The 25,920-nt window shown below is 38.0% G+C and overlaps 2 protein-coding genes across 11 annotated transcripts in view; both read right to left on the reverse strand.

The window, feature by feature from the left end:
• Positions 1-1,998: 1,998 nt before the first annotated feature.
• Positions 1,999-16,096, reverse strand: dcaf5 (ddb1 and cul4 associated factor 5). The gene is made up of 8 exons (XM_082154461.1): positions 15,666-16,096; positions 13,536-13,679; positions 13,274-13,450; positions 12,373-12,502; positions 9,495-9,708; positions 7,295-7,361; positions 7,085-7,212; positions 1,999-4,587 (listed from the first exon to the last, which is right to left on the reverse strand). Exons 1-8 carry the CDS (start codon positions 15,871-15,873, stop codon positions 3,262-3,264), a joined length of 2,394 nt encoding a protein of 797 aa, XP_082010587.1. The 5' UTR covers positions 15,874-16,096; the 3' UTR covers positions 1,999-3,261.
• An 800-nt stretch (positions 16,097-16,896) lies between these two features.
• pacs2 (phosphofurin acidic cluster sorting protein 2) overlaps positions 16,897-25,920 on the reverse strand; it is a 38,056-nt gene continuing 29,032 nt past the window's right edge. For 5 of the 10 annotated variants that reach the window (XM_082154430.1, XM_082154429.1, XM_082154427.1 and 2 more), the window contains 6 exons: positions 24,174-24,216; positions 24,044-24,086; positions 22,991-23,117; positions 22,682-22,908; positions 22,446-22,586; positions 16,897-19,399 (listed from right to left, as the gene is read on the reverse strand). In XM_082154430.1, the coding sequence (XP_082010556.1) occupies positions 19,281-19,399; positions 22,446-22,586; positions 22,682-22,908; positions 22,991-23,117; positions 24,044-24,086; positions 24,174-24,216 (700 nt within the window). In that variant the 3' untranslated portion in view covers positions 16,897-19,280. The remainder of the gene's footprint in view (positions 19,400-22,445; positions 22,587-22,681; positions 22,909-22,990; positions 23,118-24,043; positions 24,087-24,173; positions 24,217-25,920) is intronic. The other 5 variants (XM_082154432.1, XM_082154431.1, XM_082154428.1 and 2 more) reach the window with 2 other exon arrangements.

Below are 25,920 nucleotides of genomic sequence, written 5' to 3' on the forward strand. Positions count from 1 at the left end.
TACAGATAAAGTGCAGTCTTGTGCATTTTCAGTCACTGTTCTCAAATATAGTTTACATCTGAAAATACTGACAGAGTCCACTGTTAAATTGATAACATGACTAAGCATTTTGACTATCTTTTTCGTGAATAATGACACAAGGACTTGTCATTCTGGTGGCATTGATATGTTCGTTGACATAAATGAAGAGCAGGAAAATATTTTAAAGGATCCTTTCCATTCGGGACATCGGTCGTTTGAATTGCTGCCCTCTGGTAAACGTTTTAGGTCCATCAAATCACGGACCAATAGAGTCAAGAACATTCTACCCCAGCGCCATGCGAGAGATGAACACTGCCAGCACAGACACACACACACTCTGAGAAACGCACCAATCTGAGGGGGCATGTTATATCTCATCCTATACAAGGTTAACAACACCCCCTGTATATCTCAGTGTGTCTATGTTTACACTATGTTATTCAAATTTGGTTACATTCTGTTGCACTTACCTCTCTTTCATTGTGTGCGATATCATGCAGTACTTATTGCTTACTGTGCAATATTTCTGTGCAATATGTGACTGTTCGCCTTGCTTGCACTGGTTTTGTGTGTATTGTCTTTGTGTTGTATTGATTATGGCATATTGTTTATTGACATTGTACTGTATATTGGTTATCATTGTATTGTGTTCTTTAAAATTCTACTTAAATTGTATTTATTTAAATTACCTGTTTAGTTTACACAAAGTTATATGTGAATCTGGCACTGTAAGGATTGCTACAATTCTGCTAAACCTTCGTTTTCAAATCTTAAGGATGATTCAAGAAATGTACCAAAGTGACAGAGAAAAACTGTAATAAGGCACAAGATATCCTAACCCAAAAAAGGAGGTATTAAACCTAGTACAACTAATATAGTTATAAATTTATGAAAAACATGATGCCCCCACATTTATATCTAAATAAACCGGTTGATTTCTGGCCCTGGTCATGAGAAATATCTCAAACAAAAGCCTTGTTTGCATGAAACCTTGATTCCACAGGTGAGCCGTTTTGAGGACTAGAACACAATTCTTGAGATGATTCACTGCAAAACAGGGGTCATGATGTGAGAACAATTCACACTTCTCCAGGAGACTGAGGGTGTGTCCCAGTAACCGTACTCCTGAATGACATCAACCAAATAACTGTCAAGTAGCTCTTACCGCTGGGTGGAGTTTCCTTATCGTGTTCAACAACGGAGACAAGTCCATTTATGGCTGCCTCGAACTGCTCATCGGAGCAAGACCATGTCCGCCTGACTGTGTGTGTGTGTGTGTGTGGCCGGCCAGTGGAAAAGCTGTAGTTCATTTCCTAAAGGACAACCTGTTTCTCATCCAAGGGCTTGCATTAAACAAATACTACAGCGATTCTGTGAATTCTCTAGATGCCACGAGTTTAATCTGTTCATCATCAGCCGCAGGAACTGTTCTGCAATTGTTTTATGTCAAACTCAATAACTGCATTTTGATTCACATGGCTCCAACAAAGTGTTCTGTTCTCTTTGTAAAACTATCAGGGAATATCTGTAAGATTTCACTTCATTTGACACATTTAGTTCATTATTAATGGTCCGCAAAGTCATAAAATAGACTACACTTGAGTCACAGATTAGGGGTTGAGAATAATGGGATCGTATACATATACATTACATGTATATCTTTTAAAAGTTTGGGGTTGTTGTTTTTTAATGTTTTTGAAATATGTATCTTATATGTTCACCAAAGGCTGCATTTATATGATGCAGTAAAACCAGTATTTTTTTTTTACTTTTCTAATTTATTATATTTCAAAATGTAATTTATTCCTTTGATGGCAAAGCTGAATTTTCAGCATCATTACTCCAATCTTCAGTGTCACATGATCCTTCAGAAAATATTCTAGTATACTGATTTGCTGCTCAAGAAACATTTCCTATTATTTTCAATGTTGAAAACAGTCACCCTGCTCAATATATTTGTATGATGAAACCATGATACATTTTTCCAGGATTCTTTGATGAATTGAAAGATCAAAAGAACTGCATTTATTTGCAATATCATTTTTGGTAACCATGTAAAATCTTACTGACCCCAAACACTTGAAAGGTATTATGTACCGAGGGCTGCTCTTTAAAAGATATGAAAATAAATATGCTAGAATTTTTGCATATATTTTCTTTCAGGTTAAGTAACCTGTCATGATACTGTTATTGTAACCGTCACATAGTTTGCATAATGTATACAGTACAGAATAACCACTTCTGAGGTGAATTAAACTGATAAAATAACTGGTGAATTTTAGTCAATCCAGGGGTTGCATCAGCATGGCCATTATGTTAAAATTGTCTCTTAAAAACTATGACCAATCCTCAGTTAGTTAGGGTTAATAATAATTCATCTTACTTTTCAGTATCAAATTGGACCCAATCTGCATTTTTATGTTTTATGTTATTTTTATGTTTTATGTGAGTAGTACTGAAATGGTTGTGCTTAAACACTCCCTACGATTCTGAATCTCACTTTAGATGTTTAAATACCCGATTTAGTCGAATTTTCAAGGTACTATCAATCCGGTGACTGTAGAGGAAGAGTTTAAGACAACAAGTCCTCTGCTGACCAATTACATTATCATTAATGTTCTCATAAATCTTTCACTTGGCCCTGCAATTCGCTCCATTAGACAGATGGAGAGCAGATACCGACACATCACCATGGTGACCATTCTCACATTGGAATATTCTAGAACACTCACCCAGAAATTATAGCAGGCTACTTCCTGTTTGATGATGATTAGAATGGTGTACGATGATGATGATGAGATATCACAAGACGGTTTCTATGGAAACACTGGAACAGAACTTTAATGCACAACTCAAACAGTTGCTGCTCAATGAGGTTACCATGGAAACACTGCCCCCCCCCTCCCCACTCCCCCACTGATACAGACTCACAACAGGCATTCTTATAGAAATGCTCTCAAATCCCTTTTCTTCTGACAGCCCAAAACCAAACCAGGACCCCTAACATAAAGGTTACAGGTTCAGTGAAACTAAAACATTATGAAACCAAAAGCAATGCAGTTATTTTTTTCTTCCAATAACATATTAATATCACTAATATCTTTTTTTAGTGTCATCCCTGTGGTGTGACATCAGATAAAACGAGTTGGTTCCGAAATTAAACCAAAAGAACTTGAAAGAGTCCAAAGATGAACAACTCAAAATAAGTTTGACTCTGAGCCAGTTAGTTGAGCTGTGACATCACCACATTTTCGCCCTCTTCTCCGATGGAGAATCCTCCTCGTCTCCTGAGTCCGAACAAGTCCGTTTCCCAGCAACACTGGTGGACTCCCTTCCAGAGGGCTCCCCCTGGGTCCTGGAGTCACCAGAGTTCTTACTGAGTTCTGTGTCTGCCCCAGAGCATTCTGGGTGAATAGAGTCTGCAAGGTTCTCATCTGCGTGTGGACGTCCGTTAACCCCAGCCGCTGTGGTGCGACTGCTGAGTGTCGCGTTTATTTCCTCCACAGCACTGAACTCTTCCCCGCTAGTTCTCCCTCGCTCTAGTTCCTCCCCAGACTCTGCGAGAAAGCCCACTCGAGATTTCGCCCTCTCCACAGGGGCGTCACCAGCCGAGAAAGAGGAAGTGATGCGGCGCCTGCTCCTGGACTGCGATTGTGACTGTCTGTCAGATAAGTGCGTGGGACTTGAGACATGTCCGCTCTGCTTTGCTTTTCCACGATTCCTGAAAGGTCGACCTTCGTCGCCTGAGGACGAAGAGGGTGATGACTGATCATGGACGGAAATGCTGGGATAGTTGGAGAAATCTGTTGCACTGTGAAGATTGTGAGCAGATTCTCTTCCAGAAAGGCCAATGTTGCGCCTCCACCTGGCTGCGTTGCGCTGTCGCATCCTGCTCCTGCGCAGCTCCTCGTCAACTCCATCTGAGCTGGAGGAGGAGCTAGAAGACGAGCTGGGGGAGGAGCTAGAACTGGAGGCCACGCCTGCTGAGGAGGCGTGGCTAGAAAGGCTCGAGTTCTCATGTGGACTAGGAGATCTGGGACGGGGCATCGGATCCAACCAGAACCCGCTGGAATCGGAGTCCTCATTCACAAGGTCAAGCAGAAACGCAGATGCACGTGGCCTCGCCCGGCTCCTCTCCGACCCGTTTCTGTCCTGATCGGTCCGCTCGCTCCCGGACGCTTCTGGTCCAGCCAATGAAGATGAAGAGGAGTGTTCAGAGTCGCTGACGTGAGTGGCGGATACATTAGCAGGAGATTGTGGCATGGATCGTGTGGAGCGCGTGGACCGCCGAGTTCTCGCATGCAGCTGCAGAATGGCACCCTCGCTCAAATCGCTGTCCGAGTCTGAGCTCCAACCCTCAATCTCACGGCGAACCAGCGAGTCGAAGAAAGCCATCATTCGCGGGTCCTCCTGCACTGACTGGCTGACGTAATCATGTGACAGGCCACTTCCGCTGTTGAGGACCAGGCTTATGTATTCCTCATGAGTGTAGAGAGAGCGAGATTTGTCCTCCACCAGGCCTTCCAGATCTCCAAGACTATCTGGTTGTTGATACGGACTCCATACCTACAGACAGAGAGAGGTAGAGGGAATAAAAGAGGAGCGAATTAGAATCATTTCACATGTTTTCATTTCGCCCATATTAACAAGTTTACAAGGGATCTTCTTCCTAAAGTTTAAAGGTACTGTCAAAGAAAAATATTACATTTGATATTATTGTATTAAAGTCAATTTACTAAAGAAAATGTTTTTTATTTACTTTGTATTAAGTTGGCAGTGTGTCTTTTCCCCAATATTAATTCATTTTAGATGTATAGACATACCTATTCAACACAAACTTATTTTTTATAAAAAATAAATAAATAAATAAATTATTATGTTTCAAAGCAGTTTTAAAGAGAATACTGCCATTGAGCAAAATAAAAGCATATAGAAAGATACAAATAAAAAACTATTCTTCAGCACAATATATTATTTAATTTATTTATAAATACATTTATTTGTAAGAATCAGTAAAAAAAATGTTTATTAAAATTTAAAATAACCGTTTTCTTTTTTAATGTTTTAAAATGTAATATATTCCTGTGATTCCTGCATTTTTAGCAGCCATTATTCCAGTCTTCAGTGTCACATGATCCTTCAGATGATGTGCTGTCAGTGTGAATGCACAACTGCTTACTCACTGCTCATACATGAGCCTAAAACAGGCCTAACATTCCCAGATATGTTCAAGATTTATAACAAAATTGAACATGTATAAATCACTGTAGCCACATCTATGGCTGTACAAACACAGCAGATGTCTGTCTGTTTGCGTGTTATATAAAAACAGCCATGATGGTCTCTGACAAAATCAAGTTTAGTGTGTGAGAACAGGCCCACAGTGTGCAAGTGTTACTCAACATCTACTGCCTGCCAAAAATTTCACAAGAACCACCAGAAAAAGATAAACTACAGTCTCACTCTTACACACACAACAGCACATGACAACACTAAAGAAACACATTCACACAGAACATGACAGTTGGGGAAAAAACACACACCAAAAAATGCAGAATGCAAATCCAGAGAAAAGACAGTGAGACAGGTAAAGACAGTGAGACAGGTAAAGACAGTGAGACAGGTAAAGAGAGTGAGACAGGTAAAGAGAGTGAGACGGGTAAAATCGTGCCCAGATTTTGTGCTTTCAGGGTTTTAGGTGTGGCTGAACCAGCGACAGCAGAAATTCATTTAAGACTTAACGTAGCAGAGACACAAGTTCAGACATGATAATCTTTCCAACACGCAGAATCTTTTCCTCTGTGTGTGTGTGTGTGTGTGTGCGGCAGGTCTGCTCGTGTCAGGCAGTAATAGTTTACCCAGAAATCACATTTCATCCATTTATTCACCCTCATGTTGTTTCAAACCTGTGTGACTTTCTCTTCAAAAGAGATGAAAGGTAGAATGTTTATGCTTCTCTCTTCCATACAGTAAAAATGAATGGGACGGATGCTATTGAGCTCCAAATACGATAACAATACACCATAAAACAATTAAAAAAATTGTCGAAATGTCTTGTGGACTGTAATTTATGAAGATATATGATGTTTGTGATAAGGGAGCTTTCAAAGCTAATTTGAATATTCTGCATATTAAAACTTTAGCCACAACATGAACTTCCGTTCAAAAGTTTGGGGTCAGTAAGATTTTAAAAATGTCTTTTGAAAGACGTCTCTTTTGCTCACCAAGGCTGCATTTATTTGATAAAAAAAATGTAAAAACAGTAATCTTGTTGGATTACTATAATACTATAATAAATTTAAATGAACGGTTTTCTTTTTGAATATATTTGAACTTTATTCCTATAATGGCAAAGCTGAACTTTCAGCATTATTACTCCAGTCTTCAGTGTCACATGATCCCTAGAAATCATTCTAACATGCTGATTCGCTGCTCAAGAAATTCTTATTATTATCAATGTTGAAAATCAATTGTTTTGCCTAATAAAGCATGATTTTTTTTCAGGATTATTTGATGAATGGAAAATTCACAAGTACAGCATTTATTTGAAATAGAATTATTTTGTATCTATGTAAAAGTCTTTACTGTCACTTTTAATCAATTTCATGCATCCTTACTGTATAAAAATATTATTCTCTTTAAAATCTTACTGACCACCAAACTTGAACGGTAGTGTACGCATGAACCAGTGGTGTTTTCCAATGAGATTTTCAATGAACACCAACTTAAATTGTGGTTTGTTTCTCACAAAGCTATTATATGACTTCAGATAACTTGGAACATTATACACAAACCATATTTATTACTTTTAAAGTCGTTTAAATCCACCCACCCATCACCATTCACTTTGATAGTATGGAAAAGAGCAGCATTAACATTCATTTTTGTATTCCTTTGAAGAAAGAAAGTCATAAAAGTTTAGAACAACATAAGGGTGAGTAAATGATGACAGAATTTACTCCTAGAATTTGATGCATTATCCCTTTAAATAAATCTGCTGAAATACATCAGTTTGTTCTGATGCTAAATACTGTTTAATGTATGTGTGAAAGTAAAAACTAACCTTAATGACCTTCTCCACACCGGAGGAGCAGATCATGTACGTGTGAGGGTTGAATCGGACCTGATTCACGATGGACCGATGACCTTTCAGAATCATAAAGGCCCCGTTCACCACTCGACCCGGACCTCCTGTCGAGACAGAGAGAGAATGTATTCATAAACAACAACACCATTAGACACGGTTACCTTGTGCATGAGTGTGTGTGTTTACCTGCTTCAGGGTCACTGGGGATTCTCCACATGTAAAGGTTAAAATCATCTGAGCCAGACAAGATGTACTGAAAACACACAGAGATATTTATGTCTGAGAGTTCTAGATAAATATGACATGATCTGCCGCCACAAAAGAAGTTTCTAGAATTATATATTCGAACACAACACTCAGGCTCAGTAGAACTGCTGCACACAAACACGCACACAAAACGAGTTTAGATTTTTTTCTAAATAAAAAATTATAACATAGAATACCATTCAAAAGTTTGGAGCCAAAATCAAATCTGCATATTAGAATGATATCTGAAGGATCATGTGACACTGAAGACTGGAGTAATGATTGGCTTCGCCATCACAGGAATATACACTCATTTTGAAATATATTCAAATAGAAAACAGTTATTTTAAATTGTAATAATATTTACCAATAATTTTGTTTTTAACCAAATAAATGCAACAAGACTTATTTTAAAAATATAAAGAAACCCTACTGACTGCAAACTTGGTATTGCTAATGCATTTATAAATAAATTATTTTTAATAAAAGAGAAAATGTTTTTTGTTTTAAAATGTACATAGAAAACAAAACCTCCCTTTGGGGACATCTTATATTTAGCCAACTTCAAAAAAAAAATTTGTAACACACAGACTAAGCTTTTCAGAGGATAGAAAGGATTTAGGAAGGAGGATCCACTGTTCTGTAGAAGGAGGTGTACGACAGTCAGACAGAAAGAGAGAGAGAGGAGAAACAGCTGGACAAACATACAAAAAATCCAAACACAGAACCCAACAGACCGACGCACAGACCGACGCACACACAAACGCAGCCAGACAGACAGAGCAGCATCTGCTGATCTTTAGATTCAACACTGATAAAACAAGCTTCTACAAGCCATAACCCAACATTCCAGCACTGAACATACCTACACACACACACACACACACACACACACACACACGCACACGCACACGCACACGCGCACACGCGCGCACACGCGCACACACGCACACAAAAACGTACACACATGTGAACTCAGAAACTTCTGGGCTATCAGTGACCAGTCACATACACACACTGTTATATCACCCATTACCAGACATAATAAAGGGACTGGTTAAGTTAGTCGCAAGTTAGTCATTTGTTCACTCAACTTTGTGTGTGTAGATGACAGTTATTCAAATAGATGGAAAGACAGATTATCTTTATTATAACTAATGAGTTTATCTATATTTATTGGTTTAGTTCGTTCTGTTATGCTCAGACTCGTCGTTTTTGAAGAGTCCAAGCTAGTGAATCCCTAAGAAACCGGTCTGATCTCGGCCTGATGGATACGACATTAAACCAGCATAATTATGCAGATGCACTCAAGAATTAAACATAAAACAAAAGAAAGAAATAGCACTTCTTAAAATATGATGTGTGCACTCGCGTGAGACACAGGCTCAGTTGACAGTCAAATCAGCAGATGAATAAACAGTTTTTTTTTTTAAACATGGAGCGGGTCGTCTCATGGTGGCTGCCGTGTCGAGATCACGTGACCAGCTGAACATGAATACCTTTCCATCTTGGTTACCTCCCTATTATCGAAAAATGTATAATTGGAGAAATATCTACTATATTTGTTTGCACTTTGCAGTGTGGCGTCAGTAAGATTTCTTAATATTTTTGAAAGAAGTCTCTTATGCTAACCAAGGATGAATTTATTTGATCAAAAACTGTAATATTGCGAAATATTATTGCAATTTAAAAGAACCGTTTATAGATTTAAAAACAGTAATTAAATCCTGTAATGGAACATTTTCAGCATCATTACTTCAGTCTTCATGATCCTTCAAACATCATCCTAATATTCGGATTTGGTGCTCAAGTAACATTTCTTATTATTATCTATGTTGAAAACAGTTTAATATATTTTGTGGTTTTTCAAGAATCTTTGGTTATTAGAAAACATTAAAAACAAAAATCTTTTGTAATATCATAAATGTTATCTCCGTCACTTTTGATCAATTTAATGCATCTGTGCTAGATAAAAATAAATTCATAATTTTTTTTAAATCTCACTGACCCACAAACATTTTTGAACAGTAGTGTATGTTGCTTGAAAAAAAAAAATTGTTCTTAAATTTTTGGATTTGCAATAAATGAAGAAAGAAGTTTTTGCCCACATGGTTTTGCACATCCCAAGTGTTTATCTAACCTGATCTCGGTCTCCGGCGAAGCAGCAACTCTTCATAGTGCAGGAGTTGAAGTAGCCCTGGTTATCAAACTGGAAACTGGGCAGACGGGAGTGGAGCTCGTACAGGACGGGAGGCAGACGTCTGCGCAGAGCCAGCAGCTGCGTCCCCGTGCTGTTAAAGCGCACGCTCATGGCACTCTGAAGAGACAAACTCCCTCCATACCGCAACAGAGAACTACAGCACAGAGACACACACATCAACTACAAAGGAAATTGTTTATTATAAAAGATCATCATCCATATTTATGCTATTTTAAAGTGCTTTTAAAATAGCATTAAAGGGGCATTTTAAGAGATCGTGTCAACACTTGACCAAACGGAGAACATCTTTACACAAGCTCTGCTGTCCTCTGCTGGTCTCAGGCAGTGCAGCAGACAGCTATGATCATAGAGCTGGCCTTGTCAGCTAGATTTCAGTCCATATTTGGACCGAAGCGTCATGCGTTCAATCTTTTACCAAACATAGTTCAGCAACCCTAGTTTCCCCTGTTTAGCTTTGCTTATAAACACTGTTCTCTGTAAAATGTTATTCTGATTAGCCAATCGCAGCCCAACATGTTTGCATAATGACAATAAACTGCATATTTCAATATTGTCTCTGGCAGCCAACTCTGCTACACTGTGCTACTTTCTTTTCTCTTTTTTTTCACACATAATAAAATAATTTCAACTCAGATTAATATTTTAGGTCCATTTATTTACATATTCGGTAAGTAGTTAGTAGGTTATTATCTCAAAAGAAACCTCTTCAGGATGATGCTAGGTCCTGATCACCATGTAATTTCTCATTTATTATAAATGTTGAAAACGGTTGTGCTGCTTAATATTTTCTTGGAAACCGTGGCATTTTTTTTTCATGATTCTCGAATGAATAGAAAGTTCAAAAGTACAGCCTTTATTTGATATAGAAGTATTTTCTAAAATTATAAATATCTTTACCATTACTTTTGATCAAGTTATTGCATCCTTGATAGTATGAATTTCCCAAAAAATTTACTGGCCCTAAACTTTTGAATGGCTATTTACTTATGCAAATAAAATTGAATATGGAAAAAATATGGAAAAAGTTTAGCATAAGCTATTTTTGCTTTGGATACTGTCAAAAATATGAAGTTTGGAAATCTTTTTTCACATTGGATGCATAAGCAGAGAGTAAGAAGCACATATTTCTTTCGGCACCCATGATAACAGATAATAACATTCACACTGCACGCCTGCTTAAATTATTAAAGCTAGAGGTACAGATGTGCTTGAATGTTTGTGAACCCTTTAGAATTTTCTATATTTCTGTATAAATATGACCCAAAACATCATCAGATGTCCTAAAAGTAGACAAAGAGAACCCAATCAAACAAATGAGACAAAATTATTTACTTTGAAATTTATTTATTGAAAAAAGGATCCAGTTCTACATATCTGTGAATGGCAAAAGTATGTGAACTCTTGCTTTCAGTATCTGGCGTAAGCACCTTTGGCAGCAATAACTACAACTAAACGATTCTGGTAACTGCTGATCAGACTTGGAGGAATTTTACCCCATTCCACAGAACAGGACAGCTTCAATTCTGGGATGTTGGAGGGTTTCCTCACATGAACTACTTGCTTCTGGTCCTTCCACCATATTTGAATGGGATTAAGGTCTGGACTTTGACTTGGCCATTCCAAAAGTTGGTTATTTAACCATTCTTTGGTACGACTTGTAGCATGACAACGACCCCAAGCGCACATGACCCACTTTCTCTGGAGGTTCACAGACAGAAATCCTGACATTTTCCTTTAGAATTCGCTGGTATCAAAATGAATTGTTCCATCAATGATGGCAATATGTCCTGAAGCAAAACGGCAAAACTCATCAACATTAACATCAGCCAACGTAAGAGAGACCTTTAGTTGCTTAGGCGTTACCCATGGGTCCTTAGTGACCTCGCAGACTATTACACGTCTTGCTTTTGGAGTGATCTTTGTTGATTGACCACTCCTGGGGAGGGAAGCACTTATCTTGAATTTCCTCCATTTGTGCATAATCTGTCTGACTGTGGATTTGTTGAGTCCAAACTTTTTAGAGATAACCTTTTCCAGGCTGATGAGAAACAACTCTCTTTCTGAGGTCCTCAGAAGTCTCCTTTGTCCGTGCCATGATACACACTTCCACAAGCACTTATTGTGAAGATCAGACTTTGATAGATCCCTGTTCTTTAAATAAAACAGGGCACACAATGACACCTGATTGTCATCCCATTGTTTGAAAACATCTCAGAACAGACGGAGCCTAAATTCGCCTTAAAATGAACTGTTAATCCTAGAGCTTACAGATATGTAATATTGAATGACGAAGTATAATATTTAGTCTCATTGGTTTGATTATATGACCAAGTATAATATTTTGTCTCATTGGTTTGATTGGGTTCACTTTGTCTACTTTTAGGTACAACGTCCAATGTGAAACAGGCATCAGTGTCAACATTTTTAACTCATATCCCAAAATAATGAAACCGTATACGTTTCATGAAATTATTGTGAACGTGCGGAGATTTACATTTACATTTATTCATTTAGCTGACGCTTTTTATCCAAAGCGACTTACAATTGCTATATATGTCAGAGGTCGCACGCCTCTGGAGCAACTAGGGGTTAAGTGTCTTGCTCAGGGACACATTGGTGTCTCACAGTGGATTCGAACCCGGGTCTCTCACACCAAAGGCATGTGTCTTATCCACTGCGCCACTACCACCCCGGAGATCTGATAATTACTCTGAAAAATGCTTGGCCCCTTGAAATTTTCTTTTGGCCTTTGAAAGAAAACAGTTGTGTGTGTTTTTTGGATAGATTTCCATCTCACCTGCGGGGTTTGCGGATGTCCCACAGCCCCACCCCCTCTTTAGAGTTTGCAGTGGCCAGCAGACGGGGTTCTACAGGGTTAAACATCACGCTGTGAAACGCCGATGGGTAGTTGGCCAAGCAGAACGGTTCTAAAATACACAATAGAATAAGAGTAAACCAGGGTTTCTAGAACAGTTCATGCTTTAGATGGAACAGAGGTTATAGAACACATCAAAGAATCCTGAAAAAATACATTATGGTTTCGACAAAAACATTAAGCAGCACAAAAATTTCCAGATAAATGTTTCTTGAGCACCAAATCAGCACATTATAATGATTTCTGAAGGATCATGTGACACTGAGGATTGGAGTAATGATGCTGAAAATTCAGCTTTGCCATCACAGGAAATTACATTTGTTAATTAATTGAAATAGAAAGCAGTTATTTTAAAATGTAATAATATTTTACAATTATTACTGTTTTTACTTAGCCTGGAAATCCAGACCCAAATCTGAAAGATTAAGGGTCTGGCATCAAGTAATGAAAATCGCCCAACTCGAGGGGCGGCACCAAGCATGCATTTGAAAATCTCAATGCACGCAATTGGATAACACTAAGACCAATCACTGTCGTGATTGTGCTGTCACTAGCGCAGTCGTCATCCGTTTAGCTCGCCTCTGGCCCGCCTATATCAGATACACCGATGTGATTGGTGCAGCTCGGCTACAAGGGCATAGTTAATGAGCATCATTACTCAATGCCAGAGTAACTCGCTGAGCAAATTCAAATTGTGCTCTCGCGAGAACTTATTTTTGATCAAATAGATGCAGCCTTGGTGAGCTACTTTTTAAGGGTAGTGTACATCCTGAAATGGAGCCACACCAAAAACTAAGAAATTCAACTTTTCACTTGTGTGTACCTCCATGTGGAGGTTCCCGCGTGTCCCATATGAGAACTCGGCCGTCATCAGAAGAGCTGGCGAAGACGTTATCATTAACAGGACTGACGGACAGACCGTACACAGCGTCATCATGCAAGAAGACGTTGAGCGTCTCTCCACGTTCTACATCGTGCAGAATCACCTGCTCATCGTTTCCTGCAGAGACAGACAGAAACATTAGACATCTGACCTCCTCTGTTTCAGCTGCAGCATCATGAATCTGAGCAGCTGCTTGTTTTACCTCCTGAGAAAACACGTTTGTTGGTGCTGTCAAACGCCAGGCAGAAGATGTTGGACAGATGCTCCCCCTTCAACTTGATCGGTTTGGCCCGTGAGTGTATTGCTTTCTCCATGTGCCACAGCAACACCCTGCGGTCATCTCCACCTAAGACAGAAGACATATTAATAGATTCTCCTGAGTAATCGACCAATCGGTTTCAACTGTAGGGTTATATGCGCACAATCTGGCTGTTTTACAGAAATCACAGAAATGTTTGAGAAGCTTTTCTTATTAAAAATATACTAAATTATAAACTGTAATAATGTTTCACAATATTACGTTTTCAAAAAAAAAATCGGATGAATCGCAGTCAATTGTGAGACTATACAGATTGACATGTTTTATTTAAAGGTATGGCGGAGGATTTTTTTACTTCCGGGTGGAATGCCTATACTATTGGTCCTCCTAATTGTCAATCATTCTGGTGAATCAATCAAACTTTTCAAAAAGTGGAGAGGGCGGGTCTTATCTAAAATTCGGAAAGATCCTCCGCTATACCTTTAAGACCACTTGTTGTCGCAAATGTGTTTTTGTCATTTAAACATGTTGATGGCATCCTACTGCTATTTTAGTGTCACATCTGTTGTGCAAAATGAACCAGAAGGTTTGAGGTTTTGCATTTAGTTTCGCAGTGAAACCAAGGAAAAGTTGACCGCAGGCATCATCTACATTTCTGTACAAAACCTGTGTAAGGAAAGAACACTATACTTTTACTTTTTCACTATCACCTCTCAGTATTTCGACCCACGCGTTTTCTAGTTATTACTGGACAAGGGGTTTAAAAAGATATTTTAAATAGAATGAAATTAGAGAGAGCAATCTCTAACATGTCCTGGTTTCACAGACAGGGCTTAGATTAAGCCTTTGTTCAATAGGGGCATTTAAGTAGCTTTTATAAACATGCTTTAGAAAAAAAAAAACATTACTGATGTGCATCTTGAGACAAAACAATGGCACTGACATATTTTAAGATATATCAGTGCAAGTTGCTTTCAGTTAAAACAGCGCAAACATGCATTTTAGTCTGGGACTAGCTTAAGTGAAATAGGGGGTAAAGAGTTTACTAGCTTGTTACTAGAAAACTTTTCCAAGCCTTGAATCCACCATTTAAGAACTGCCTTATATTTCCTGGTTTCCATGAGCATGGGAACTCTCTGGAGCTCTGCGCATTCACCAACGTAAAGACTGAAAATATGCAAGTGCAAAAACATACAAAGGACAAAAATAAAGACTCGACCAGGAATGAATATGTGAAGCCAAAAAAACAGCAACAGCTGCAACCAATTAATGAGTCAGCAAGAAAAAGAGTACGACGGGAACTATGGAGGCCCTTCTACAGTCTGAACCGTCTACAATGGCCATTAAAAGTGCGTTTTTGTAAAGGTTTATCTGGCTCTTATTCAAACTAATAGAGACCTATCAACCTGGATGGATGAAGATTGTGAAGAAGTTAATAAGCATTTTTGGATTCAATTCCAGCAAGTTTTTTATGTGCAGTGCCAATGTCTGTGTCTTGGACAGGCTATGACCCTAATTTGTTCATACTTAGCACTTAATGTCTTGCCGTTTTATCCTTGAACTATGGCACGGTAGATCTTTTTTATTGTTTATTATTAGTAGCAACATAGTAAATTATTAGTAACTTTTGTCAATTGCATGACAAGGCTGGTCATGTGATGTCAACATGGTTACACCCATGAGGGGCGACCCACTTCATGTAGAATAAATAAGCTTTTTCTAGAAGACTGATCTTTATCTCATTATGTAATATACTTTTATTTATACTGGTTTGATTTCTTTGTGTTAAAGATTTTTACTGAGTGCACCTTAACATATACTGATAGGAAGACTGAAACCCTCTCTTGTTTATTTATTTGCAATGAACAGAAAATTAAAACATGCTAGCACAAACTGAAGATGTCAAATCAATCCCGTCAAGTCTTAACTCAAGTCAAAGGCTTCATTTGTGTGAGATATGCATGCACGTTTTATTCTGAATGCTTATTCTAAAGGCTAGTCCGTTTGAGACTCTGGTCTCTCTCTCGCTGACCCACATTAGAAAGATCAGCGTGCAGAACCGGAGGATCTTACCGGACACCAGCCACTGGCCTCCATTGTTGGAGAACTCGATGGCGTTGACGCAGCCGAAGTGGCCGAGCATGTCCTTCTTGTAGAGGCTGTTGCAGCCGGCCAGTCTGCGCCGCTGGAACTCATCCTTCAGCTTCGGCTGTCCGCCGATCATCCTGCGGGAGAGGAACCCGACGGCGCTCCGCATGCCGCAGCCCCGCAACTCCTTCATCTCTCCTCCGGTAAATGAGTCTCAATGCCAGCGCTAGAGTGTCCCGGCCGTCATGGGTTTGAGCTCAGGTCTAGTTCGGTGGATTCTGGTTTCTTTTGAGGATGTACTGTTACATGTTTGCTAGGTAAAGCATGAGAGTGCGCAGCAAAAACAGAAGGTTGTTTAGAGACTGAGTCCCACCGACCGCCGGCACTTCCTGCTCCGGTGCAAGGGCGATGACGTCACACGACCGGATCAGAACCCGTGCTGTACTTTCTGATTGAATGTTATATCATTTGTTTCAGCTTTTGTTTGTGAGCGCATCTTAAATCTGTATTGCTCTTAATACAGTGCTTGGTTTTTGTATGTTTTTTTTTTTTTTTAATAGTACCAGGCAGTTTGCTAGGGTACTGTGCATTAAAAAAAATTATTAATTAATAAAAAAATTAAAAATATGCACATGCTTTTAAAATACTATTTAATTGTATTTTTTGAGGACTTTATGTATAAGTCTCTTTAGTCTGGGTTTGTTAGATACGGTCTTATTTTACAGCGTTATTTTAATATAACATCATAAATATGAAACAAATTAAAAAATGTTAAAATAAACCATATCCAATTATTTATACAATATTGTAATACTATTAGGACTTAATTATTAAAATGGAAAAAAACAAAAGAAATTAACATAATACATTTACTCTCATATCAAAAGATAAAACGGTTATTAAAAATAGTATATATAATATTATAAAATATTATTATGTAATAAATCTTCTAAATTATAAATTCCATATTAAATTATTTAGTATTCAGATTCATAAGCTTATATAGAATTTTTGACATTCAGATTCAGACAAGACATCCCAAAGTGTTTAGCATTCTAAATCTTGTGATATTCAGAGAAACTATTTCTCCTGTAAGTCTAAGAGCTGCCAGCATTTCTAGTTGAGATTTGGATGGATATTTGGTGTCTTGATCTGTTTGATATTCGTCCAACAGGTATTAAAAAAAAAATCACAAGCAGAGACCAGAACAAAAGCATCTTAGTATGTGTAGTTTTATTAAATTCCAGTTAAGGAATTACAGTGGTAGTATTTTTTCCAACAGTTTTTCTTACAAATACAAATGTATCTGAGTAATCCCCCATAACTGGAGCAGAACATTTAAATTAAAAAGCTAAAAGTTTTTTTAATATTTTTTTTTATAAAAAAAAACAAAAAACTAATACTAATGGCAGGTATACATTTAAACGGCAAACAGACAGTTCTTAAGCACAGCTTTAACTATAAGCTGACATCATCAGCTCTGCTGACCATAAACAGAACAACACTGACATCATTGCACAGGTTTGCCACCAGCTTGCATTAATTGTGACAAGTGCGAGTCTGAGTTGAAGTATGGGATGGTTCCCTCATGGGTTGGATTTGTTTTTTTGTGACATATTTTGGCTTTCTAAGGAGCAAGTGAGGCACAATATAATTTGATTTAAATCTACTCTATATGAGTAATGAGGACTAAACGATCTCTCCATCCTTAAAAGCAGAGACTAAGAGATAGTTCAGAGATGCCCTAAAAGGCCTTATGAAAAAGGCATGTCTAATACCTTTATAACACTGAGACATCAGTATCTACACATGCTCATCTCACCTACAGGCAAGTTTAAGCACACAGGCTGTGGAACACTGAAATTCTTATGCTACGTTTAGTGAGATTAAGATATTGTGACATTTATGTAGCTCCATCGTTTAGTGTTCACGAAACATGCCGGTCATATTTCAGTCCAAAATCAGAAGACTTTTTTTTTTTTTGTCATTAAGTTTTTCTAAATAGTGACCAATCAAGTGTCATTACTCTAATTCTTTTATAGTTTGCTCATTATTCTCAAAAGTGATTCTCATTAGATTTTTGCCAGCACTTATAAATAACGATAAAGTTGAATTCATTAACACATTTGATCTCATAAACTAACCATGAATAATATTTTTACAGTATGTATTAATCTAGGTTAATGTTAATTTAAATATCTTATTTTACATTGTTAATTCATAATACATGTAAAAAAATTAAAAACTTTTGAAATTAACCAAGATTAATAAATGTGTAAAAATATTGTTCATACCTGATACATTAACAGAAGTTAACTGAAAATATTCCCATTATTATTTGTGTATTACAGTATAAAATACTGTTATAAGATGGGTTTTTTTAATAAAAGATAGTACAAATTGTTTCATGATGTGTACATTTACTTAATTGTCATGAAAATGTCATTACAAATGCAAAAACATACAAATAAAATTATTATAATAATAATAAAATAAATACTATGAATAATTTGTTAATTAAAAATGTCATTATTTGCCCTAAAAATAGGCTATATTTTTTCTACAAATCCAAATATAATTTCTTATTCTTTTCTTTTGATTTTGGGGTGAAGTATGACCTGAACATGTTCTAGGCACATCAATTAAATCCAATACAGCATCTGGGGGAAATTCGACATCCTCAAACAAGCCAACAAACAAAACAGAACATACATTTCATTTTAAAAATCGGTTACATTAAAAAAAGATTTTTAAGAGTGCAGCACACAGGTTTGATAGTGGTCCATCTAATGTAGACACAGACACTCAGTCCAGTTTCTGTCTCCAAAGTTCCCACAAAGCTTTGCTGCAGTTTTTAGCTGGAGTGAACAGCGCTGTGCAACACAGGAAGCCTCATAACAAAAACACAAATCTAGTAATGTTTTAAAAGTGCTTTAGCGTTCAGTACCTTCAGTGAATACATTCACACACACAAACCTACAGAAAAAGAAAAAAAAGTTAACCACATATAACGAGGTTAAGTCTGCAAAACACACACACACACACACACACATAGAGAGACACAATTAACCTTCGGGAGACTTTCTGACCTCGCTGAGGTTATAGAGTGAGAGAGAGGGATGAAACGCTTCAGCCGTCTTCGGGACTAAGCCACATGGAAAATCCATCCAAAGCAGAGTCCAGTCCAGAGTATGTCCTTTTAATAAATCAAAAGCACCGTTCCTTTCTCCTGTTTGCTGGTTTGCTCTCCCACAAGTGTGTTGGCTGCTGAAATGATGCTGAAATGTGTGGATACAGCTTTACAGAGTGACACAAAACTCACTAGTTACGGAGTTAAATCAGTTTTAAAGATTCAGTACATTAGTCATTTAACTATTACCACTGGAGGGTTTTAAAAGCTCAACATAAGTAATCAAAAAATAGGCCCTGTTTCCAAGACTACATCAAGTCTTTCATAAAAGAACAATCAAATGTCAAAAACAAAAACAAAACAAAAACAGACAAACCGTGAAAAAAGCAGATATTTGAAATAAAAACATCAGGCAGCACTGAGTGTAAAGGCAGCCGTAGCGGAGAGGAGTGAAGATGTGAGGCTGTAGTTCAGTAAGGCCCTTTGGAGGGTCCGAAGACGGCAAGTGGGAAGTGTTTGACGTGGGATGACCACTGAGCCGCCAGCTGGAAAAACTTCACATCGTTCCATTCAACTCCATCTATCAACACTGCAGAGAGGAAACATAAAACACATGACTGCGTTTAGTTTGTAGCCATATTTTCATCAATTCCACAAACATATACATATACTGTATATATACACACACACACATATACATATATATATATATATATACACACACATACACCCACAAGTTTTGGGACGTCTGCCTTTACATGCACATGAACTTTAAATGACATCCCATTCTTAATCCGTATTCCGTAGGGTTTATGGAGTTGGCAGACCCTTTGCAGCTCTAACAGCTTCAACTCTTCTGGGAAGGCTTTCCACAAGGGTTGGGAGTGTGTTTATGGGAATTTTTGACCATTCTTCTAGAAGCGCATTTGTGAGGTCAGGCATTGATGTTGAAGGCCTGGCTCGCAGTCTCCGCCCTAATTCATCCCTAAGGTGTTCTATCGGGTTGAGGTCAGGACTCAAGTTCCTCCACACCTAACTCGCTCATCCATGTCTTTATGGACCTTGCTTTGTGCACTGGTGTGCAGTCATGTTGGAACAGGAAGGGGCCATCCCCAAACTGTTCCCACAAAGTTGAGAGTATGAAATTATCCAAAATGTATTGGTATGCTGAAGCATTAAGAGTTACTTTCACTGGAACAAAGGGGCCAAGCCCAACCCCAGAAAAACAACCCCACACCATAATCCCTCCTCCACCAAACTTTACACTTGTCACAATGCAGTCAGGCAAGCACCGTTCTCCTGGCAACCGCCAAACCCAGACTCGCCCATCGGATTGCCAGACAGAGATGTGTGATTCGTCACTCCAGAGAACATGTCTTCACTGCTCTAGACTCCAGTGGCGGTGAGCTTTACACCACTGCATCCGACTCTTTGCATTGCACTTGGGCATGTAAGGCTTGGATGCAGTGGCTCGGCCATGGAAACCCATTCCATGAAGCTCTCTACGCAGTTACTGAGCTAATCTGAAGACCACACGAAGTTTGGAGGTCTGTAGCTATTGACTCTGCAGAAAGTTGCCGACTTCTACGCACTGCACCTCAGCATGCGCTGATCCGCTCTGTGATTTTGCGTGGCCTACCACTTCGTGGCTGAGTTGCTGTTGTCCAATTGCTTCCACTTTGTTATAATACCACTAACAGTTGACCATGGAATATTTAGTAGTGAGGAAATTTCACGAATGGACTTATTGCACAGGTGACAACCTATCACGGTACCACTCTTGAATTTACTGAGCTCCTGAGAGCGACCCATTCTTTTACAAATGTTTGCAGAAGCATTCTGCATGCCTATGTGCTTGATTTTATACATCTGTGGCCATGGAAGTGATTGAAACACCTGAATTCAATGATTTGGAGGGGTGTCCCAATACGTTTGGCAATATATATATATATATATTATACACACACACACACACACACACACACACACACACACACACACACACACACACACACACACATATACACACACACATAACTGTTCAAAAGTTTGGGGTCTGTAATTAATAATATTTAAAATATATAAAAAAAATTTTTGCGTCTTTCATGCACACCAACACTGCATTTATTTGATCAAAATTACAGTAAAACAGTAATATTGGTAAATATTATCACAATTTAAAATAACCGTTTTCTATTTTAAATTATTTCATAACGCAATTTATTCCTGTGAATTTTCAGCATCATTACTCCAGTCTTCAGTGTCACACAATCCTTCAGAAATCATTCTAATATGCTGATTTGATGCTCAAGTAACATTTCTTATTATTATTGTGCTGGTTAATATTTAAGTGGAAACGGTGACATTTTTTTTCCAGGATTCTTTGATGAACAGAACAGCATTTGTTTGAAAATGAAATCTTTTGTAACAATGTAAAATTAATGCTGAATAAAAGTATGAATTACTTTAAAAAAATGATCCCAAAGTTTTGAACTGTGTATCATTTATTATTATTAAATAAAAAAGTATTATTATTTAATTTAATTGTCAAGTGTATACACTGATTACTTAAAGGGGTCATTTTCTATATTATTTTTATTATTCATTTTAAATCCCATAAGTCCATTTATATATTGCTAGTCCATGTTTAAAGGGATACTTTACCGTTTTTTCATATTAAACTATGTTATTCCCTTAACTAAGACGAGTTGATACATACCTCTCTCGTCTCAGTGCGTGCACTAAATCCCTCTGTCTTGCGGCGAAACTTTGTTAGCCCAGTTCATTTAATATGGGCCAAGCAGAGAAGCTACCAAACACCTCCACGTTTTCCCTATTTAAATACAGTTACTCGCGAAGTGTAACTCGACCTAGAACGGTGACACAAAACAAAACGTTGCGCTTTTCTAAGCGTGTAAAATGGATAACTATTTTGTATGGCGGAATACCATAGCAAGTGCTTGTAAGCACTTCGACTTGGCGCAGTAATATCTTCACTAGAGGGAGCGGGGGCCGGTGAGAGGATTTTTCACGAGTGAAGATATTACTGCGCCAAGTCGAAGTGCTTACAAGCACTTGCTATGGTATTCCACCATACAAAATAGTTATCCATTTTACACGCTTAGAAAAGCGCAACGTTTTGTTTTGTGTCACCGTCCTAGGTCGAGTTACACTTCGCGAGTAACTGTATTTAAATAGGGAAAACGTGGAGGTGTTTGGTAGCTTCTCTGCTTGGCCCATATTAAATGAACTGGGCTAACAAAGTTTCGCCGCAAGACAGAGGGATTTAGTGCACGCACTGAGACGAGAGAGGTATGTATCAACTCGTCTTAGTTAAGGGAATAACATAGTTTAATATGAAAAAACGGTACAGTATCCCTTTAAGAGCTGTTGGTTTACATTATAAATATAACTTTTAACAGCCCTATTCTTCAATAACAGTGTCTTTGCAGGACTGGCATTACTTTGTTGCAGATCCACAAAACTATTTGCATTGAAATGTGCCACTTTTGCAGCTTAGTTACTTTTTCGGGCTGTTTTGCAGTATGTTTTCGAATGAACTGATGATGATGATGATGATGATATGACCCATTTAAGCAAAGTTTTCTGATTTTATTGAAAGTTGTAGTGATTACTTTGATGAATTCTGATTGGCTGATCACCTTTCAGCATGGTCTGCTGTTGTTTGGCTGTGCAGATGAGTCGACTTATGCCCTCTATCACCTGACTCTTAGACTCCGCCTCCTTATCCTTGGTCTTTTTAGGCAGAAACATCACTGAACACAGAGACAGAATGTTTTTAATGCTTATTCAATGAAATGTTCTGCTGTAATGTAAAGCGGCACAGTGCAATTACGTTTTCAGGTCTTACCCTTTTTATTTTTCTCTTTGGTGACAACAGTCATGGACATGGTCGGCTGATGTGTAATCTCTGCTCCGGCCAGTGGGAGGCGGCTAACCTGCAGCGAGCGGAAGGTGCACTTCAGCGTGTTTTTTCCAGAGGAGTCTCTCTTCTCCACTTCTTTCTTCCTTTCTGACGGAGCAATCCAATAATCAACCTGAAGACCCATCAGTTCCCCCTGGCCCCCTCCAGGAGAACTGCAGCCACACACACACGCACACAAGTTGAAGAAATAGAAGAATAAAGAGATATCAGACACCTAGGACTGTGTGTTAGTACCTGGACAAGTGTACAGAGGGAGAAGAGGGAGGCGTTGGAGATGCCTCTTTCAGTAATGGGGAGATCTGTGCAGGAGGAGTAGAGGAGAGAAGAGCAGATCCCACAGGAGCAGCGTCATCTGAATCGCCTATGAACACATGATCACATGCACAGATATATTTTAAATTCAATTTTAGGGCTGTTAGCAGTTTTTAAAATACATATTTACTTTCTGAACCCTATAGACCTTTTGCGCCAGAGAAACAAGCGCGCAGCCATCTTTAGAGATTTGTGTTCGAACTTCTGTTTTTGCGGTAGCTCTGTATATTTCTATGGCATCGCAGTTGAAGAGTAATTAGCTGGTGAAGTAGATTTACTTATTGTTGAGTTGACAAAAGTTATCATGAGCGTTGCAATGTTTAAAGGGGATGTCATCACAAATGTCAGAAGATTTTAAAACCAGCGGTTCATTCATAAATCCGTAAGGTCTTACCTTCATTCTGTGGAAACAGAAAATGGAAAAGGGGCGTGGCTACATAAGGTCTATAAATCACATTGAATCATATATTTGATATGCAATTTATAAGGCCTCTAAATTACCCTTTGATTTCCTTTTTTATTAAGTAAAAGGCCTTTAAGTAAAAGGCCTTTCAATTATTTTCTGTATAATTCTAAATATGTGAAATCTTTAATGGCTTTATCAAATAAACTTTTATATTGTTAAAAATATTTCTAGATGAACACTTACTGGACTGAAGCCACTTAGGTTTACTTGATTATCCAAACATAATTTTTTTGAAAAATCATGATCATCAGGCTTTTATTGCATTGCAGAATATGTTTTCATAAGATCTCTTTCAGAATTTAAATCTTACTTTTTTGCCATATAAATATCAGCAGTCGGACCAAACTGCATATTATTGCTCAATTTGCAAAATTGTTGACTTTTTTTCCATTTCAAAATTTGTTCCATGTGACTTTCCTTACAATCATTTCATACGTCACGCTTTACAGAGTTAACATGTTCAACTGACAGCCCTATTTAATACATAATACATTGACAGTATAACTAACCAGATGTGGCAGAAGTCTGTTCAACAATCCCCACTTTCACCACCTGCAGACAAGTTGAAATCAAATATGTCAAATACAGCAATTAAAATAGCATAAAACTATAAAGCTTAAATGTAAATGGACGACGTACCCCAATAAAAGGGATAAATTTCTGGCTCGAGTCTTCATCAGGACTGTGAAGAAAAAAGGAGACTATGAACACATTGTTTACTGACTGTTAAATTAATACAGTGAGCAAAAAGGCCCCGCCCACCCTCAAGGGGAAACACATCCTGGTTAGCATAGTTACCCATTCACTTCTATGAAGAAATAGATTTTACTATTTTAGAAAGAAAACACTTCTAAATATGTAAAACACCACACAAATATATCACATTAAAGGGGACCTATTATGCCCCTTTTTACTAAATGTAACTTAAGTCTCAGTTGCCCCCAGAATGTGTGTGTGAAGTTTCAGCTCAAAATACCCCACAGATCAATTATTATACCATGTTGTAAAAGCCTATTTTTGAGTGGAAGGAAAAACATGTTGTTTGTATCTTTAAATGCAAATGAGCTGCTGCTCCCCTTTACAGCTCCTGCCTAGGATACTCTGCCAAAAACTAAAACATCTGTTTGGTTTTGATTATCGTCTCTATCGCGGTCACGCTCTTATTGCATTTCTTTATCATCATGAACGTTTATTATTAGCGTGCGTTTTAAAGCCATACAAGTCTAAACTTCAAATATTTCTGAGCGCACACATCCAAAGCTGGCTGTCAGACGGCACGTCCCGTGAGTATTAAAACAAGTTCTATTTCATGTCTTATTGTGCTTAAACTTTCAAATACCCACACGGTTGTCAAAAACACAAAGTTCACATAAACATACACAAAGTCCAAACAAAACACAGTTTTTGATGTTTGGGTTTATTTGAAGGACAAAAAACTATTTTGGAGTGTTTTTCTTTATAAATACAAATCTATCAAGTTTTATTTTCTCCCTAGAAATGAATGAGAAATTATAGTAACCAGAATGCCCCCCATGCTAAACCACATCCATAGTATCTTTCTGAGACATCGTAGATTGTATCTATTAAAGAACATTGATCATTAAAAAAAAATAAAAATTGATCTCTGAGGAGAAAAGGCTTCTAACACTGAATTTGGCATTGGATTCGTTCAGGCATGCTGCAAAGAAACGCTGTGAAGCGAGACAAGCCTGTGTAATTCCAATCAAATGTTGCCGTTCTGCCACTGCCCCATCCACTCCATAGAAGCTACCAGAAAGAAAGAAAAACTGAAAGAAAGCAGCATTCTCAGCCAATCAGAGCTCAGATTTAGGCTAACTGAACCAGAGGTGGTCTAAAGCAGAGATTATAGATCTAGCAACAAAAAATAATGTGATGTACAATTAACTTGTATACTACAAACAATAAAATATATCATGAAATGGCTACTCTATTCAACATAAAATTGGATTTTATATCATTCAGACTGAAATCTCATGCTTTGTTAAACCACCTCTGATGGAAGAGCAGAGCAAAACCCAGAACCAGAAGCAAATTATAAGAGAACCAAAATAATAAATAATCTCTGTGCCAATGAACCACCCCAAGAACACAACACAAGCTCAAATATAAGGAGTTCATTGAGTTCACTGAGTTCATCTGAGCAGAAATAGAAGCTGCTCTCAGTGAAAAGCGTAACAGATGTTTTATTGCTCTGCGCACCAGAGCATAAAGGGACACAGATGAAACCAAAAACTGAGAAATCAGCCAATATCAGCAGCGATACTTCAAGCACCTGCTTGGAGAATCAAGACTGTGAGTGTGTGTGTGTGTGTGTGTGTGTGTGTGTGTGTGTCTTGTGTAGTTTAGGTTGTTTACTCAGATGAGA

This window comes from Leuciscus leuciscus, assembly GCF_965113295.1.
Source record: "Leuciscus leuciscus genome assembly, chromosome: 22".
Lineage (NCBI taxonomy): Eukaryota > Metazoa > Chordata > Actinopteri > Cypriniformes > Leuciscidae > Leuciscus > Leuciscus leuciscus.